Here is an 18,986-nt window from a genome sequence, read left to right as displayed (position 1 = left end):
TTAGGGACAGTTTGACCCTGGAACATATAATTTACAAAAATAGTTTCTAGTAAAAAGAAAAACTTGTATGAAAGTTACATACACAAACACATGTATATATGTAGGTATATTCACATGTCGAGTGAATATACATGTTGTGACCCGGAACAGATATTTCCATGAGTTCAGTTTCATAATGTTGGGCCACGAGCGCCTCCCGCAGGGCTGCAGCGGTACTGCACGGCAATGCACTTTTCATGGAGAAGTTTCTGAAGGTGTTTTTAAAATAAAAATGTATTTGAACTAAACATTAATTATGCAGCTCAAATGTATTCATTTTAGCAGTGCATAATTGTTTTTTTTTCCATAATTAGTTTTTTACGAGTCTCTTCTTTTGCAGTATATTTTGACAAGTATGTATTTGTGTACTCTAAGCCTTTTCGCTGGTTTATGTGAAATATTTCATCATCTTTGCCATTAGGAAGCGTTCGTGACATATGAGCGGTTAAACTGTAACGCAATAATTATTGAATGTCGTAACATTAAAATCAAGGAGTTTATTTGGTCATGCAAACCAATTGTTGCAGCAGCTGTCCGGGTGGATATCTTAAAGATATCTTAAAAGGTTAAGAACCTTGGATTAGTTTAGTTTCTGGACTCAAACAAATGGAACCGTTTGGACTAGGGCAAGGGTGTCCAAAGTGCGGCCATTTGCGGTCCGCAGGTCATTTTTTAATGGCCCCACGGCACATTTTAAAAATACGATTGAAAAAAATAAAAAACATTAAAAGTGGTATTTAAAGAGCAAACAGCTGAAATGTAAGAAGAAAATGTAGCAATGTTTACTCTAATCACACAAAGCTACCATGTAGGCGGTTTCTTTCTTTAAAACATAATAATGAATCTAAATCAAAGTCATTATGAATTATTGACCTATTCAAGGCTCCAATTACGTCACATTAAATATTTTGAGATATTTTTTGGGAAAACTGTTGCATATTTTGTGTTTGCCATGTAAAAAAACGAGCTGTTTTTTTTTAAAAGGGCCTAAAACGAACAAACAAAAAACATAACAACAATAAAACTTATAATTGACAGATCTGAAGTTGATCTCGAGATTATTGTGTTAAAAGTAAACAGTAAAAAAAATAAAAAATTATAATTTATTTTTTAACACTTTAATGAGTAGGACCCTTTTGGATCCCCTACAATTTTAGTGTGATTAGTTTTTAAGTGTCATTGCTCAAAAAATAATAATGAATTAAAATCAATATTGTTATGAGTTATTGACCTTTTTAACACCATCTAATAAAAAAAAACAACCCCAAAACTCAAAATTGCGCTCTAGCATCCCCTAGGAAAAAAAAAAAAACTGCCTGTAACTCCCACTAAGAAGGTCGGAGAGACATGAAACAAAAACCTCTATCTAGGTCTCACTTAGACCTACATTTCATAATTTGACATCCTCGGGCAAAAACCAACAGGAAGTTGGCAATTCCCCTTTCAAGACAAAAAATGACTAAAAACAGTCACTTTTGCTTCTTTGACCTGTAATTTGACCCCCTTAACATGCTTCAAAACTCACCAAACTCTACACACACATCAGGACTGGTGGAACTTGCGATCTAATGAAAAAACCGAACGCCAAAACTCAAAATTGCGCTCTAGTTTTTATTATTATTAATGTTTTAAATCTCTAGATCAACATTAGGTCTATCTGTCAATATAACGGTTTTTAAAGATTTAAGTTGTATGCTCTTGTTGTCAAAGGAAACCCTGTTTTTTTATGGAAAAAATACAAAATATGCAATATTTTCACACAATAAAATTTTTAAGTGGAATATTTGAGATTATATAATAATTGGAGCCTTAAAAAGGTCAATAACTCATGACAACATTGATTTTAATTCATTATTATTTTTTGAGCAATGACACTTAAAAACAAATCACACTAAAATTATTGGGGATCCAAATAATTATAGTGTTGAAAAATAAATTATATATATTTTTTTACTGTTTACTTTTAACACAATAATCTCGAGATCAACTTCAGATCTATCCGTCAATTATACGTTTTATTGTTGTTTATGTTTTTTTATTATATAATCTCAAATATCCCACTTAATAATGTTATTGGGTGAAAATATTGCATATTTTGTGTTTTTTTTTTCATTTACAAAAAGGGTTTTCTTTGACAAAAAGAACATACAATTTAAATCTTTAAAAAATGTTATATTGACAGACCTAATGTTGATCTAGAGATTTAAAAACTTGAATAATAACACAAATAATAATACTGAATAATGACACATTTTTTGGACCAAAACCCTTTGGGGTCCCCGGGATCAAGCCTGAGTAGAATATATGTATATTTTTTATACATATATTTTATTGGTTTTTAAAATAAAAAATATCAAAATGGCCCCTGCTAGCTTTGATTTTTCAATGTGCGGCCCTCAGTGGAAAAAGTTTGGACACCCCTGGACTAGGGCATTCATTGGGAATCTTTGACTGCCCTTAAACGCATCCCTAGTGCAGCGAGGCATCATGGGAGGCCGTGTTATGCATGGAGGCACCCCGGGGGGGCCTTGGACGGCGGCGCATGCTGCACGTAATGAATGTTTACGCCACCTAGAATAAATACATATCAGCGCCATGGAGCCAGGCCGCTGTAGTCCTTCCTATTAATCCTGGGCGCGGTGATTTATTGCGGCGTGCTTGTCGACAGCCACGCGCTCCCAAGGCAGCCATTGGCTGGCTACAAGAAATAGCAGAGTTTAACAGAACCCCCCCCCACCCCCACACTATGCCAGCCCAGCATTTATGAGCGTTCCTCTCCACGCCGCCCGCTGCGGAATATACGAGCTGCTCGGACTACAAACACGCTGCAGAGAGAAAAGAGGCGCCGTGAAATAATCTATTGGTCATAACACAAGTTCTCAAATTGAAGCAGCTCACATTTGCATCCAGCAAGGTGAGGAGGAGGAAGGTAAATTATTTTTATGCCCAGCACACATGCACACTTTGGCTTGTGCAACACTGCCATCCGGTGGACAGCAATATACTGCATGTTCTGTGTTGGTGCCCCTGCGGTCAACAAACCAAACCAAGTAGAGATTGGACGTCAACCAAGTCCTTTAAGTGAACAATTACAAAACCCAAAAACTAATGAAGTTGTCACGTTGCCTAAATGGTAAATAAAAATAGAATACAATGATTTGCAAATCCTTTTCAACTTATATTCAATTGAATAGACTGCAAAGACAAGATATGTCATGTTTTTACATGATTACCACTGTGTTACATGGCCTTTCCTTTTAACAACACTCAATAAAGGTTTGGGAACTGAGGAGACACATTTTATTTACCATTTACACAACGTGCCAACTTCACTGCTTTTGGGGTTTGTAGGTTTGATTCCCAGTTGTAAGTCACTGTTATTGCACACGCAAATTTAGCGTCGGCAATTGCCCACGCTGCACGTGTGCCAGCCTACAACTGGACTAGAAATGAGTCGGGAGTAAAGAAAAAATGCAACAGACTTCAACAGGGTGCACACTGCCTTCCGCCCGCATGCAGCTGGGATAGGCTCCAGCACCCCCGCGACCTTGAGAGGGAAACGCGCTAGGAAAATGGATGGATTTTCTACTTTAGCCATTTAGATTCACTTTTTGGGGTTTGCTATTCAAGGCCACATCATTTTATATGGCTCATAAAAGCTTTGAAATAATACGCGTCAATAAAGTACCTTATCTGGTATAATTAAATGTATTTGTTTTTTTCCGTTTCGACAGAAAAAATACATGAATTTATTTAATATATTATCTAATAATGCAACAAATATTATACATTCCAAACATGTTTTGGTAAAATACAAATACTTAAAATATCTGCTTGATCTATAATTTCAAAGCAAGTCATCTATCAAATTGTACACGGTAAAAATGACAACAGATTTTAACGTAAGAAGAGTGGTACCGTTTTTTCCATTTACAGTAATATGTCGTAAAAAAACAAACAATAATTAAAGCTGCAAGCAGCGATGGACAGGACCGACTTTGAGGGTTCATAAAATCCAAACCGGACCAGTAATTAAAACTCTTTCATCAACTTTTAATCAGAGGGGTTCAATCTCTCTCTTGTGCTAATTTGAATCCAACACGACAAAAGCGCTTAGGGGAGATAATGTTTGAAAAAAGGTGACTGTTTTTACACAACTTTTGTTTTGAAGGGGGAATTGCAAACTTCCTGTTGATTGTTGCTGGGGGTTGTCAGTGTATGAAATCTTGGTCTAAGTGAGACCTACATAGAGGCTTTTGTTTCATGTCTCTACGACATTCCTACTGGGAGTTACAGGCAGTTTTGTCTGTGTTTTCTTCCTAGGGGGCGCTAGAGCGCAATTTTGAGTTTTGGGGTTTGGTTTTTTTGATTAGATCGCAATTTTCGCCAGTCCTGATGTGTGTGTCCAATTTGGTGAGTTTTGAAGCATGTTAAGGGGGTCACATTACAGCTCAAAGAGGCGGCGGTATAATAATAAAACGCTAAAAATACAATAGGGTCCTCTGTCCCAAAGGGACTCGGTCCCTAAAAACATGCATTTTACAGTAAATATCTGGCAATTGTGCTGGCAAGTTGTTTTTTAGAGTGTACGTAAAAATATAAATAAGATTGAAATGCATAGGCAATTTCGTAATGTTATATATTAATCACTATTAGAAGTGTCCCTCAATGGAAAAGGGTTTACATCTGTGTTCAGGTGTACACACACCAGGTATGCTAGTACAATTGTGTACGCACATTCTTATAATTGCCTATTTTTAGTCATACTTTTTATATCCAATAATGCATTGTATTCTTACTTACAAACCCCGTTTCCAAATGAGTTGGGAAATTGTGTTAGATGTAAATATAAACGGAATACAATGATTTGCAAATCATTTTCAACCCATATTCAGTTGAATATGCTACAAAGACAACATATTTGATGTTCAAACTGATAAAAAAAAATTTTTTTTGCAAATAATCATTAACTTTAGAATTTGATGCCAGCAACACGTGACAAAGAAGTTGGGAAAGGTGGCAATAACACAGGTTACAACAGCGTGGCTTCGTAAAAAAAGAGTGCGTGTACTTTCCTGGCCCGCCTGCAGTCCAGGGGCCATACTTATCAAGCTTCTCAGAATTACTCCTAAGAAGTCTGCTAAGAGTTGACTTAAGAGTAAATAAATTCTTCGCTGAAAGCTGCACTTAAAAGTTAGTTATCAAGCGTCTTACTCACACTTTCAGCGAAGTGTAGGACTGAATCTTAAGTGTCACACTCAGAGCTGAATTACGACATTACTATGTGCCGTAAACGGAATTTTAGGTGACGTCATTTCTGTGTCCATAGAAATGACCAATCACGGAAGGGAATCCGTTGTCTAAGAATAAAGAAATATCTTGGAAATATTTAAGTGGACAATGGGACTGTATATTTTGACAACAAACTACAAAATAATACAAAACAAACTAGTCCCCGCCGGCACTCACGCTACCGCTCCCTCTCTTCTGTCGCCCACACACTCACTGACGTCACTCACCTCACGGCCACACACATACGCTACTGTCATAACATTTTCTTTCCAATTCATTAATTAGGCAACTAATTTGAAACTGGTGTGGGTGGCTCTATATATACTAGCCCACTGCAGCCACATGCAGAAATCAACATGGAATCGAAAAGTATTAAATCTGTAACAAAAATAATACCCGCTCTGTCTAAACGATACCGTTTGATCAGCTGCTCGTCATCAAACAAATCCAGAACATCGTTCCGCTCCCTGAATATTTGCGCACGTCTCTCTCGCCTCAGTGCCATCCCCTGCTGGCAACTCCTAACCACTTAAGACACCTCTGAAGGTCTCTTAAATATCGTGGAGAGTAGGAGTGATTCTTAGACTTAAGAACGTTGATAAAAAGCTTTTATTCTTAAGTTTGAGAGTAGGACTAAATTTCACAAATTCTCAGGACTTAAGTGTAAAATGGCACTCTAAGAAGCTTGATAAGTACGGCCCCAGACCTGTCTCCCATCGGAAATGTGTAGCGCATTATGAAGCGTAAAATACGACAGCGGAGACCCCGGACTGTTGAACGACTGAAGCTCTACATAAAACAAGAATTGGAAATAATTCCACTTTCAAAGCTTCAACAATTAGTTTCCTCAGTTCCCAATCGTTTATTGAGTGTTGCAGGCATGTGATTTGACCACAATGAAAAAGACTGAAAACATTTCCGGGGGTCTGGGGGACAAGGGGGGCAACGCCCCCCGAAGCTCCTGGTTTTTCACCAATTTAACATGCTAAAATTAACAAAGACAGCACCATTTGGAGAAAATATTTTAGTGTTTAAAGACATGAAAACATCATTAATAGAACATACATAACACAATTATCCTAATGAATCACTGTATGTGGTTCAGTCCCAACAGTATTTAGTCACTAATATTTACATCTTGTGTTCATTTCACATCCACAGGTGTCACATTGATCAGTGTTATTATCTACAGTATTACTTCAGTTCACTTCACACATTAGCTTCCTCGGAGAGCCCAGCCCTAACATGAGCTTTCCTTGCAAATTTCTGAGCAGCCTGCATTTTCCTTTTGGTCTCTGCTTTTGTAGCTTCTTTTTTGGATTTTTGGATAAATATAACAAAATACGAAATGTAAACATTTCATTTTTTTCTGCCAAAATAGGATATAAATGTATGAAAATAATTAAACATGTTTAGTATTGTTTACTCATATTTGAAAATAGGAAATAATAATAATGTGAGGACACTGACATATTGCATAAAACAAGCGTGAAAATATTTACCTTCAAGATTGTTACACCACTGACAAAACAAAGGATGAAGTCCGTAAGGTTTGCTCACTTTCGGTTGACATCCAAAAGTACCAGCTAGTGAAAAGTTTGTTTTCCTTGCTTCTAGTTGTTTCATATGTTTTTGGCGTTTCGAATGTCCTTCCAAAGCCTTGAAACCTCGTGATCCATAGTCAATATTATCATGACACCACGTGCACAAAACCTTTCCGGGACGATCGATTAAAGTCGTAACTTCCTTCTTCTCGAACGGTATCAGTGATTTCCCTTTCCATTCAGTCCCATCGAGACTTATTTTTGACATGTTTATCAATTTCTTTTACTCGTAAAGCGTCCTTTCTCTCGAGAACCAACATCGTTTACATATGGAAAATGCCGGTAATAGCCATTATGAATGATAACGTTATTAACGTCATCATTCATAACAGATGTCCTTATTGGTCACAAGGAACATGTCGACCAATCAACTACGGCGTAATATAAACTACGCCTCGAATCTTGATTTAGGGTCGGGAAAAAAAACGGAAAAACGGGAGATAATTTTTTTTTCTTCCCGAGATTAAAAAAGAGGGAATTCCGACTTTAGACGGAAAAATCACATGCCTGGTGTTGTTAAAAGAAAAGGCCATGTAACACAGTGGTGAACATGCCCTTTCCCAACTACTTTGGCACGTGTTGCAGCCATGAAATTCTAAGTTAATTATTATTTGCAAAAAAAAAATAAAGTTTATGAGTTTGAACATAAAATATGTTGTCTTTGTAGTGCATTCAATTGAATATGGGTTGAAAAGGATTTGCAAATCATTGTATTCCGTTTATATTTACATCTAACACAATTTCCCAACTCATATGGAAACGGGGTTTGTATTTGTGGTTTTTTTTTATATTGGTAAAATGATACATATTTTTTTTTAAGAGAGAAAAAAATTCAAACTAATGTCACTGCCAAAGCATTGAAATATGGCGCGCCTTATGTAATATTCATGATGAAAAAAACAAAAAAACTTATATTATATCCAATATTTCAGAATAATTCCCACCAACAGAGAAACATTTGTGCACACTTAATTATTTAGATCTATATCTTGGTGTATAGCTAAGAAAAAACAAAAAAGATAAAATAATAACCAGCCGGTCTTTTGAGGGCTCCTGGAGATGGGCTACCTTTAAAGAGCCATAAATGACAGTTCTAGTGTATGGAAGTGAATTAACTACACTCCGGAGTTTAGTTTAGATTGCAGTCACAATAATAAACAAATTAAAACCCTCTCAAAAGATGACTTTGGAAAATGCACATTTTTATTTGGGTACCTAATGTTGTGGCCCAGTACAGCAAAACCCCATTTTGCTCATTTTATTTGACAAGGACGTCACAAGGTAATGTGTTTTTATGACTCACAGCTAGATGGCGCCGTTGTCCTCCATGTACCTGCCCCCACCCACCTGACCACCTGCATGATCCCCGTCATTGCTATCTCCTCGCCGTCCTGGGGCTGCTGTCGCCACAGCGGCGCTCTCGGCCGTCCTCTACGGCGCAACCACGGCACGGGTTTCCCCTCCGGAGGTGAGCAGCTGCATCAGGCTTCCAGACGCCGGCCTGTCGGCGCCCGAGGCCCACTTGAAGAACATTCTGCAACCACACCAAGAGAAGATCAAACAGGGCGGCGGAGCCCTTTAAAAAAGGTGCCTTGCTCGAGGGCACTTGGCTGTCACACAAGTGTAAAATGATAAAATGTGATGCTTCATTAATATGAATAACACACCTGTGATCTTGTTAGGTGTCATACAAGTGTAAAAATAAGTTAGACATAAAAACATCAAACTTTCACAAGTGACGACGTTATTGGCTCCAACTGTTTTGATTACCATATTTTCTGGACCATAGGGCGCACTGCCGATGAATGGTCTATTTTCGATAATTTTTCATATATAAGGCGCACCGGATTATAAGGTGCATTAAAAGGACTCTTTTTATGTTTTCTAAATGTAAAAGACTTCCTTGTGGTCTACATCAGTGGTCCCCAACCACCGGGCCGCAGTCCGGTACCGGTCCGCGGACCGATTGGTACCGAGCCGCACAAGAAATTAAAAAAAATAAATAAATAAATAAAATTATTAAATCAACATAAAAAACACAATATATAGATTATATATCAATATAATTCAATACAGTCTGCATGGATACAGTCCGTAAGCATTTCTTTATGAAAAAAACAACAACAAAAAAACCCCGGTCTGTGGGACAAATTTTCAAACGTTGACCGGTCCGCAGCTACAAAAAGGTTGGGGACTACTGATGTACATAACATCAGTGTTTCCCATAAACTGCCAAGATACCTGTGGCGGTGGGGGCGTGGTCACCATGACATCATCGAGTAATTTGCTTAATTTACTACAATGATATGATTTTCTCTAAAAAGGCTCAAAAAATGTATACTTACTAATTAATTGGGACTCTTTACCTCCCTGCTTGGCACTCAGCATCAAGGGTTGGAATTGGGGGTTAAATCACCAAAAATTATTCCCGGGTGCGGCCCCCACTGCTGCTCACTGCTCCCCTCACCTCCCAGAGGGTGATCGAGGGCGATGAGTCAAATGCAGAGAATAATTTCACCACACCTAGTGTGTGTGTGACAATCATTGGTACTTTAACTTTAATTTATCAACAACATCCAGAAACACAGCCGGCTTCGCTGGGCCCGAGCTCATCTAAGTTGAAAAGGATTTGCAAATCATTGTATTCTGTTTTTATTTACGAATTACACAACGTACCAACTTCACTGGTTTTGGGTTTTGTAGAACAAGATTATAAACATGAGTGCAAATGTGGCATCAGGCCTCTGATGTCAGCCACAATTAAAGCATTAGTGGTGTCTGATAGCAATCAGCTACATTGAAGGGCTGTTATCTACAAAGCATATTGAATTTGCAGTGATTTAAAATGAATTTATTGGACAGATGAATGGTCCCTGGCGGATGCAGACCACACCCAAAGCAGCCACAGCGTCACCAAACAGAAAGTATTGATGGCTTCTTGTTGAGGGAAGAAGTGATTATTCCCGTCTTTTCCTGACAAATGACATCCACTTGTTTTTTTCCACACCAGCGACTCACAGCAGAAGTTTTTACGACTAACATTCGTCACGTGCCAGGGTCAGAGAGGCAATAAAAAGGAAAATGATGGAATGATAGTAGCCGCCTTTCATTTCCCGCCATGCAGATGCAGTTTCTATTTGTGTCTCCTCAGTCACAGACGCTGATCCCATCTAATCACATGTCTGAAAGGCGGGCCCAGCCCTTGCACAATTAGACACATTTATTGATGCACAAATCTGTATTTAATTCATGAAATAAGATATTTTGATTGATTGAGACTTTTATTAGTAGATTGCACAGTACAGTACATATTCCGTACAATTGACCACTAAATGGTAACACCCCAATAAGTTTGTCAACTTGTTTAAGTCGGGGTCCACGTTAATCAATTCATGGTTTATTGTCTTGTTCTTACCTCATTGTTTTAAACAACACCAACATTTCTATTCATCATGTCACAAACTTCCAGACAATGTCATTAAATATGCTTTTTCTTGGAGTTTAGTCCCTCCAAGATTTCGCTAGCATTTTTTGTGATGGTGCAACCTAAAATGCCCGAATCAACGGCAGCTTTTTCACAAAGTTGCAATGTTTTGAGTTTCTTTCCAATAACATTGAATCAACTTGTGATCTCATGAATGGGCTGTCAGCGTTTTAAAGGCCTACTGAAATGATTTTTTTTTATTTAAACGGGGATAGCAGATCCATTCTATGTGTCATACTTGATCATTTCGCGATATTGCCATATTTTTGCTGAAAGGATTTAGTAGAGAACATCGACGATAAAGTTTTGGTCGCTGATAAAAAAGCCTTGCCTGTACCGGAAGTAGCGTGACGCCACAGGTTGAAGGGCTCCTCACATTTCCCCACACCAGCAGTGAGAGAGATTCGGACCGAGAAAGCGACGATTACCCCATTAATTTGAGCCAGGATGAAAGATTCATGGATGAGGAACGTAAGAGTGAAGGACTAGAGTGCAGTGCAGGACGCATCTTTTTTCGCTCTGACCGTAACTTAGGTACAAGGGTTCATTGGATTCCACACTTTCTCCTTTTTCTGTTGTGGATCACAGATTTGTATTTTAAACCACCTCGGATACTATATCCTCTTGAAAACGAGAGTCGAGAACGCCAAATGGACATTCACAGTGACTTTTATCTCCACAACAATACATCGGCGAAGCTCTTTAGCTATGGAGCTAACGTGATAGCCCATCCATCCATCCATCTTCTTCCGCTTATCCGAGGTCGGGTCGCGGGGGCAGCAGCTTAAGCAGGGAAGCCCAGACTTCCCTCTCCCCAGCCACTTGGTCCAGCTCCTCCCGGGGGATCCCGAGGCGTTCCCAGGCCAGCCGGGAGACATAGTCTTCCCAACGTGTCCTGGGTCTTCCCCGTGGCCTCCTACCGGTCGGACGTGCCCTAAACACCTCCCTAGGGAGGCGTTCGGGTGGCATCCTGACCAGATGCCCGAACCACCTCATCTGGCTCCTCTCCATGTGGAGGAGCAGCAGCTTTACTTTGAGCTCCCCCCGGATGGCAGAGCTTCTCACCCTATCTCTAAGGGAGAGCCCCGCCACCCGGCGGAGGAAACTCATTTCGGCCGCTTGTACCCGTGATCTTGTCCTTTCGGTCATAACCCAAAGCTCATGACCATAGGTGAGGATGGGAACGTAGATCGACCGGTAAATTGAGAGCTTTGCCTTCCGGCTCAGCTCCTTCTTCACCACAACGGATCGATACAGCGTCCGCATTACTGAAGATGCCGCACCGATCCGCCTGTCGATCTCACGATCCACTCTTCCCTCACTCATGAACAACGTGATAGCATCGGGCTTAAATGCAGATGGAAACAAAATAAATAAACCCCTGACTGGAAGGATAGACAGAAGATCAACAATACTATTAAACCATGGACATGTAACTACACGGTTAATGCTTTCCAGCCTGGCGAAGCTTAACAATGCTGTTGCTAACGACGCCATTGAAGCTAACTTAGCTACGGGACCTCGTCAGAGCTATGATAAAAACATTAGCGCTCCACCTACGCCAGCCCTCATCTGCTCATCAACACCCGTGCTCACCTGCATTCCAGCGATCGACGGAGCGACGAAGGACTTCACCCAATCATAGATGCGGTCGGCGGCTAGCATCGGATAGCGCGTCTGCTATCCATCTCAAAGTCCTCCTGGTTGTGTTGCTGTAGTCCGCCGCTAATACACCGATCCCACCTACAGCTTTCTTCTTTGCAGTCTTCATTGTTCATTAAACAAATTGCAAAAGATTCACCAACACAGATGTCCAGAATACTGTGGAATTTTGCGATGAAATCAGAGATTTTTGTATTGGATCCAATGGGGTCCGAATACTTCCGTGTCAACCACTGACGTCACACGCATACGTCATCATACATAGACGTTTTCATACGGAAGTTTTGCGGGAAATTTAAAATTGCACTTTATAAGTTAACCCGGCCATATTGGCATGTGTTGCAATGTTAAGATTTCATCATTGATATATAAACTATCAGACTGCGTGGTCGGTAGTAGTGGCTTTCAGTAGGCCTTTAAGTGTTCCTTGTAAACGTAATCTTTGAAAAGAACAGGATTCCAACAAAAAATTGGAATACAAATTCTGCATTGATGATTGGCAGATTGTCAACTTACTGTACTTTGATTCATTATAGCTAATAATAGTTGTCATGAATTATAATTACAAGAGAAAATACCACCAAAGGCTTCCTTATTGTCAGCGGTCAGCTCAGTCGTCCACAAGTTACAGACATCATCTCTGTGTTTGTTCATCTTAAAAATGTCTTTACTGTATTTTAGGGTTGCAACAACTAATCGATTAAATCGATTAATATAGATTATAAAAATAGTTGGCGATTAATTTAGTCATCGATTCGTTGGATGTATGCTATGCGCATGCGCTGCGGCTACGTCTCATGAGGTGGCAGTAAGCCAGCCAATGATGTGTCACGTGCAGCTCACGTCTCCTTTGCCTGGAAACATTCGAAAAATGGCGGAGGAAAACAGTACGGATAGTTCAGCAGAGAAACATCTTGAGGTTATTGCTTCAATGGAGAAAAGTGTACGACCTAAGTCGTCAAAAGTGTGGGAACACTTTACTTTAAAGACTTCAAAGAAGACCGTTTCCTGCAAAATGTGCAGAAGGACAACATTGCTTCTGGAGCACCTGAAGAGGAAACATGTTGGAGCCATGGATGAAGGGAACTCACGGTACGTAACCTTTCAAGTCCATAGTCCGGGTACATTGATCCGTTGTGTCCGTCTGTGTGTTTTTAATATTTTGTTAACGAGGAGATTTGTTTTAAGGAAGCGCAGCAGCAACTGTTGTGTATTAACTTTCAGCGTGTTAGGAACTTTTTGGATAGTGCGACGACTTCATTTTCTGTGTTGTTTTGAGTGGCATCAGGCATTCATGAGTTCAGCTTTTTTGCGAGTAACGTTAACGTTATCCCTTTGTTGCAACGCGGGGCGTGTCTCTGGCACATTTGACTACGTTTTGAGAGAGAAAACGCACGGTTACCAATTTGGAAATAAACGTAACGGACAGAAATATCTCAGGTTGGTTTCATAATGGATCAATGTAGCCGGCCCGATAAAGCTATATAAATATATTTAGATTTGAGTGACGCTTTAGTATAACTAAACGTTATGAAGGTGCTGGAATATTTCATGCTATTATTCAGAGGCAGCCTAAAATGAATCCTTTGTTATTCACAACAGAAACGTGTACAATATCGGATCAGTTCTGTTCTGATGAGTTACATTTCTGTGTTATTATTGGTGTATGCTGCATCCCCAATGTCCATTTATTTCATTCAGCTTTTTTTTAATGGGGTGACGTATTTGCCTTTTACGTCAGAAATTATTAATTAAATCAACTGGGTATGTATTGAGTTTAGGGCTGCAACAACTAATCGATTAAATCGATTAAAATCGATTATACAAATAGTTGCCGATTAATTTAGTCATCGATTCGTTGGATTTATGTTATGCGCATGCGCAGAGGCTTTTTAAAAAAAATACATTTGTATTTATAAACTGCAACATTTACAAACAGCTGAGAAACAATAATCAAAATAAGTATGGTGCCAGTATGCTTTTCGATTAAGGCAGAAACGACGTGTCGACTTAGTCGGTTACGTAAATATGTCGACGCCGTTTTTGTGCGTCGACGCGTCGCATATTTACGTCACACTACCGTCATGGCAGAGCGCAAAGCAGACGATGCGAGCGAGGGGGAAAAAGCACGCCAAAAGTCGTTAAAAGTGTGGGAGTATTTCAATACACGGCCTAATAATGTTGTTGTATGCACACTGTGTCGAGCGGAAATGGCCTATCATAGCAGCACAACGTCTATGAACGAACATTTGAAAAGAAAACCATCAACCATCAACTAGTCAATCGTCTGCGTGAGTGTCATTATTACACAAAAACATGAATGTGTCATTTGTATCTGCTAGGGGTGTAACGGTACGTGTTTTGTATTGAACCGTTTCGGTACGGGGCTTTCAGTTCGGTACGGGGGTGTACCGAACGAGTTTCTAAGTTAAAGTCTTAACAAGCTGCTTTTGCCTCTGTCTCAGCACCCAGTATTGTCCCACTCACACAACCATCTGATTGGTACACACAAAGCGTTAACAGCCAATCAGCAGTGCGTATTCAGAGCACATGTAGTCAGCGCTTCAGCGTGGAGCAGATAGGTGTTTAGCAGGTGAGCATCAGGCAGCGGACTCTCCCCAAATGATAATAAACACCTCCCAGTCAACTACTAGTAACATCACTATGAGCCCGTTGACCTTCTAGAAACTTAAACTGCAGCTCAGCTCACTCGCAGTCCTGGCTTGAGGTGAAGGCTAATTACCTCTCAGTTCCAGCCACATCGACCCCTTCTGAGCGCCTATTTTCAGCTGCTGGGAATATTGTAAACAAGAAAAGAACCAGCCTCACCCCAGAGCATGTAGACATGCTAAAATTTCTTCATTACAACTGTTAGTCACTCACTGGAATGAGTAGAATTGGTTATTGTGTACTGTGTTGGACTGGATGTTTATTTTGCACATTTTAAAAGCAATACTTAATGTTTACAGTGCTCCAGAATATTTGGATTGGCACTTTTTTGTATTGGATGTTTATCTTTATTTTTGCACATTTTAGCAAATAAGCAATACTTTCACTTTTGTTGAAATGTTTACACTGTTGTTACAGAATATTTCTTTTTGCACTTTTTTGAATTGGATGTTTATCTTTATTTTTGCACATTTTAAAGCAAAATAAGCAATACTTTTACTTTTGAAATGCTTATACTATTGCAGAATATTAAGATTTGCACTGGATGTTTACTTTTTATATTTGCACATTAAAAAGCAAATAAGCTACTTTTAATTTTGTTAAATGTTAAAAGTTTTAAATGTTTACATTGTTACAGAATATTTTGTCATGTTGTTGTCAATGTTGACTGAGTGGCCATACTTTTTTTTTTGTAAATAAAAGCCATGCCTTTTGAAAAAACTGGCCTACATTTATTTTTTCATCTTCATTTTAAATAAAAAAATAAATCTATAGATTAATCGAAAAAAATAATCTATAGATTAACCGATTAATCGAAAAAAAATAAACTTTAGATTAATCGATAAAAAAATAATCGTTAGCTGCAGCCTTATTTTAGATAGAGCCAAGTATGCTTCCGTGTGCAAACCATGTCTCTGTGTATGAAGGATTCATTCAATCCCACCTGCTAGACAAAACTTTTATTTTCTTCCTAGTCAGTGCTTTATTCAGTTCAGTTTTCTCCTTTAGATAAGTTTTGTCCATTTTGCTAACTCAATATGAGTCCAACAAAGCCAACAAACCAGCGTGGGAAAAAAGAGGGAACACCTGTGCAGTTAAAAAATACTTTTTGTTAGGAGTATTGCACACTAATGGTGCTGGCAAGGATTGACAGGCAGAAAGTTTCAATTGTAAAGCGAACGGGGGGTGAAAGACACTACAGGTGCTGTACCTCTCTTACAGAAGCACAAGAGCACACACACTTTCTTAAATGATTATTAATGTAGCAGTAAGGTTGTTTAAAATAAGGAGTTTTGTGTTTTGATCATTTGTGAGGGCACCGTAGTAGCTTCTGTGTGTGTGTGAGCGTGTTGCTAGAGCAGCTCATACAGCACAGATCAGCTTGTTCATGAATACAAAGTTGATCCATCACCCTTTATTATGTTTGTTTGATACAGGGCATCCGGAAAGCATTCAAAACGCTTCACTTTTTCCACCTGTGTTACAACCTTATTCCACAATGGAATACATTTATTTTTTTCCTCAAAATTCTACACACGATACCCTATAACAAAGCCCCGCCACTCCATTTTTTTGGGCCCTGGAAAGCCTGGAAATAATATGTATCAATAAAGTACTGTAACTTTTCTTACTAAATGTATTCTTTCTTTATATTTTGGGGAAACAAATATGTATGTACTAAATGTAATCGCAAATTATCTTAACTTAAATATTGTCTAATTATGCAAACATATATGATCAAACATTCAAACCATTTTTTAAATAGAAATAAATACTAATAATAATAATTTTAAAGCAAGTTATCCATCAAATTGTGCAATGTAAAAGTAGAAATACATTTCATGGTCAAATTGTGAAATTTACTGTGGTTTTTACAGCATTTTTCTCTAAATGAAAAAACTGTACTTTTTTTACTGTAATAAACTGTGGTGCCGTTGTGGCATTTACAGTAATACACCGAAAAATCTACACTTGTTGATTTGCGGTAAAAAAAAACAACTGTCAGCTCAGGTGCCAACATTTTACTGTAAAATTGCAGGTTTTTTTATTTACAGTAAAAAAACAAATGTAAATTTTACAGTAAAATTCTGGCAACTGAGCTGCCTTTTTCTACCATAAAAACAGCAGTACTGTTTTTTTATTTACAGTAATATACACTACATTTTGAGGTGACATTGTTGCAACTTACCATGTTTTTTTTACATTTTAGTTTAAAAAAAATCTACTAATAAAATGCATTAAAAAAAGGGTGTAATAATAGTATTCACTGTTAGAATCGGCCCTCTGGGGTCAAACGTAACTGTGATGTGGCCCTCAGTGAAAAGCACTTTGACACCTCGGCCCAATGACAGTATGAAAAGTTTTTTTTTTTTTTTTAAGGAAATGGTGGCAAGCTTATTAAAAATGAAAAAGTAAGAAATCACATAGGTAGGTAGGTTATAAAAAATCTAAATAATTATCAATATCGACAGATATAAAACAATTGTTTTGACTGAAGCTAAATATCACAAATTAGGATGCAAATCCACTCCTTCAGAAATGATGCACACGTTTCCTTTCCAAAGACTTACAGCTTAAGAAATAAGTCACATTTGCAGAAGTAGAGAGTAAAAAAGCACTCACTCAGTAATGTACTCTAGCGGTGTCCACGCGCCGAAGTCGGCGTCGGGCATGGACTTCCTGCTCATGGGCGTATCCAAGGAAACGCTGGAAAAGGAGGCAGATGACAATCAGTGTAAGCAGCTGGCTGTGACACACCATCATCTGTGTATTTTTTTTCAAACACAGCTCATTTAATACCAACATTTATTCATCTCATGCCACATTTTTTGACAAGCCTCTTATTAGACTGTGCAAGTGTACCTAATGCTGTGTCCTGCGAGCGTATTTAAGCATCACGAGGCGGGCGCACATTAAAGCTGCCGACAAAAGAAGCCGCTCATTCAGCATGAGTTGTGTGACCCACAGTTGGCGATGAAAAGCAGAAATGCAAGTCATTGGGCTAATACAAAACAGATGTGACAGCCGCCCTCCAGGCTGCTGCTGCTGCTGTTGGTGCAGCATGCAGCCACAGAGAAGGCACCGACCAGATACACCCCTCTTGACATTTTTTTCTAAAAAAAACAACAACATTATAAACTGTCATAATGATTATGCACAAACCAGGACAGCAAAATATTTGCAAAACAACAATATTTTGTCTGCAGCCCTCTTTATTATTTATTTATCTTTAAGCAACCTTTCAAGAGAAGTATCTCTGGTGAATACTAGAAAGACATCATTTTCTACAGTATAAATAATACACACATTTGACTTGCATTGATACACAAAAGGCAGCTAAAACAACAATATGTCACACATTAGTGCCACTGAGTTCATCAGCTCATTCGCTGGGTTCATGGAATGTGGCATTCAAGTGTAGTAGGAATTTCTAAACACAGCCTCTTGGGATGATTGTTATCATCGTTGCAATGATGATTATTGATCACATCAAAATCGATGCCCATGTCTAGGGATGATGTTTGATAAGAAATTATCGAGTTCGAGCCTATTATCGAATCCTCTTATCGAACCGATTTCTTATCGATTCTCTTATCGAGTCCAGATAGGTTTTTGAATATGGAAAAAAACACACAATATTTGGTTTAACAAAAGCTCACTTTTATTATATAAGAAAAAAATAAAATCTAATAAATAAATATTGACTGTTACCCCCCTAAAAAAATAAAATAAAATAAATAAATATTGACTGTTGTTAGCCAAAGTATATTAAGTGGGATTTTTCAGAAAAACAAATATATACAGTAACACAAAAACAACCTGTCTCTGTGATCACTATAGGTGTATAAATAATAATATAGTGTTAAATAAAATCAGTCCCTTGGGCACAAAACTGAAAATAATACAGCTCTCCAAAAAGTGCACTTCTGCTGCTATTTGACATAACTGTTTGTTATGATGCTTTGACATTTTTGCACTTTATTTCCATGAAGAGAAAAGTTGTTTGCAAATGTGGTTACAATGCTAAAAAATGAAAAGTTAAAGCTAAAAAAAGAAATACACTTTATTGAGTTAACATTATTTCTTTATAGGGGGAAAGATGTGATGTTATTAGCTCGGCTGGGGAATATAACAACTACACTACCCAGAATGCAACGGGAGTGACGAGCATGCGCGGTACCCCCGAAAAGTGTTGTTGCATGTCGTCACCCGGCAGCTAAGAATGAGGTTATGAG

The 18,986-nt window shown here is 38.5% G+C and overlaps 1 protein-coding gene across 1 annotated transcript in view; it reads right to left on the bottom strand.

Annotated features, from left to right (window-relative positions):
- Positions 1-8,116: 8,116 nt before the first annotated feature.
- Positions 8,117-18,986, bottom strand: part of qdpra (quinoid dihydropteridine reductase a) — a 32,746-nt gene continuing 21,876 nt past the window's right edge. The window contains exons 6-7 of the mRNA XM_062040144.1: positions 17,374-17,457; positions 8,117-8,469 (exon numbers count right to left, since the gene is read on the bottom strand). Of these exons, the coding sequence (XP_061896128.1) occupies positions 8,367-8,469; positions 17,374-17,457 (187 nt within the window). The 3' untranslated portion in view covers positions 8,117-8,366. The remainder of the gene's footprint in view (positions 8,470-17,373; positions 17,458-18,986) is intronic.

The sequence above is a fragment of the Entelurus aequoreus genome, linkage group LG28 (genome assembly GCF_033978785.1).
Source record: "Entelurus aequoreus isolate RoL-2023_Sb linkage group LG28, RoL_Eaeq_v1.1, whole genome shotgun sequence".
In the NCBI taxonomy this organism is placed as follows: Eukaryota; Metazoa; Chordata; class Actinopteri; order Syngnathiformes; family Syngnathidae; genus Entelurus; species Entelurus aequoreus.
Note: the sequence above shows the minus strand (reverse complement) of the source record. Positions and strands in the feature narration are given on the sequence as shown.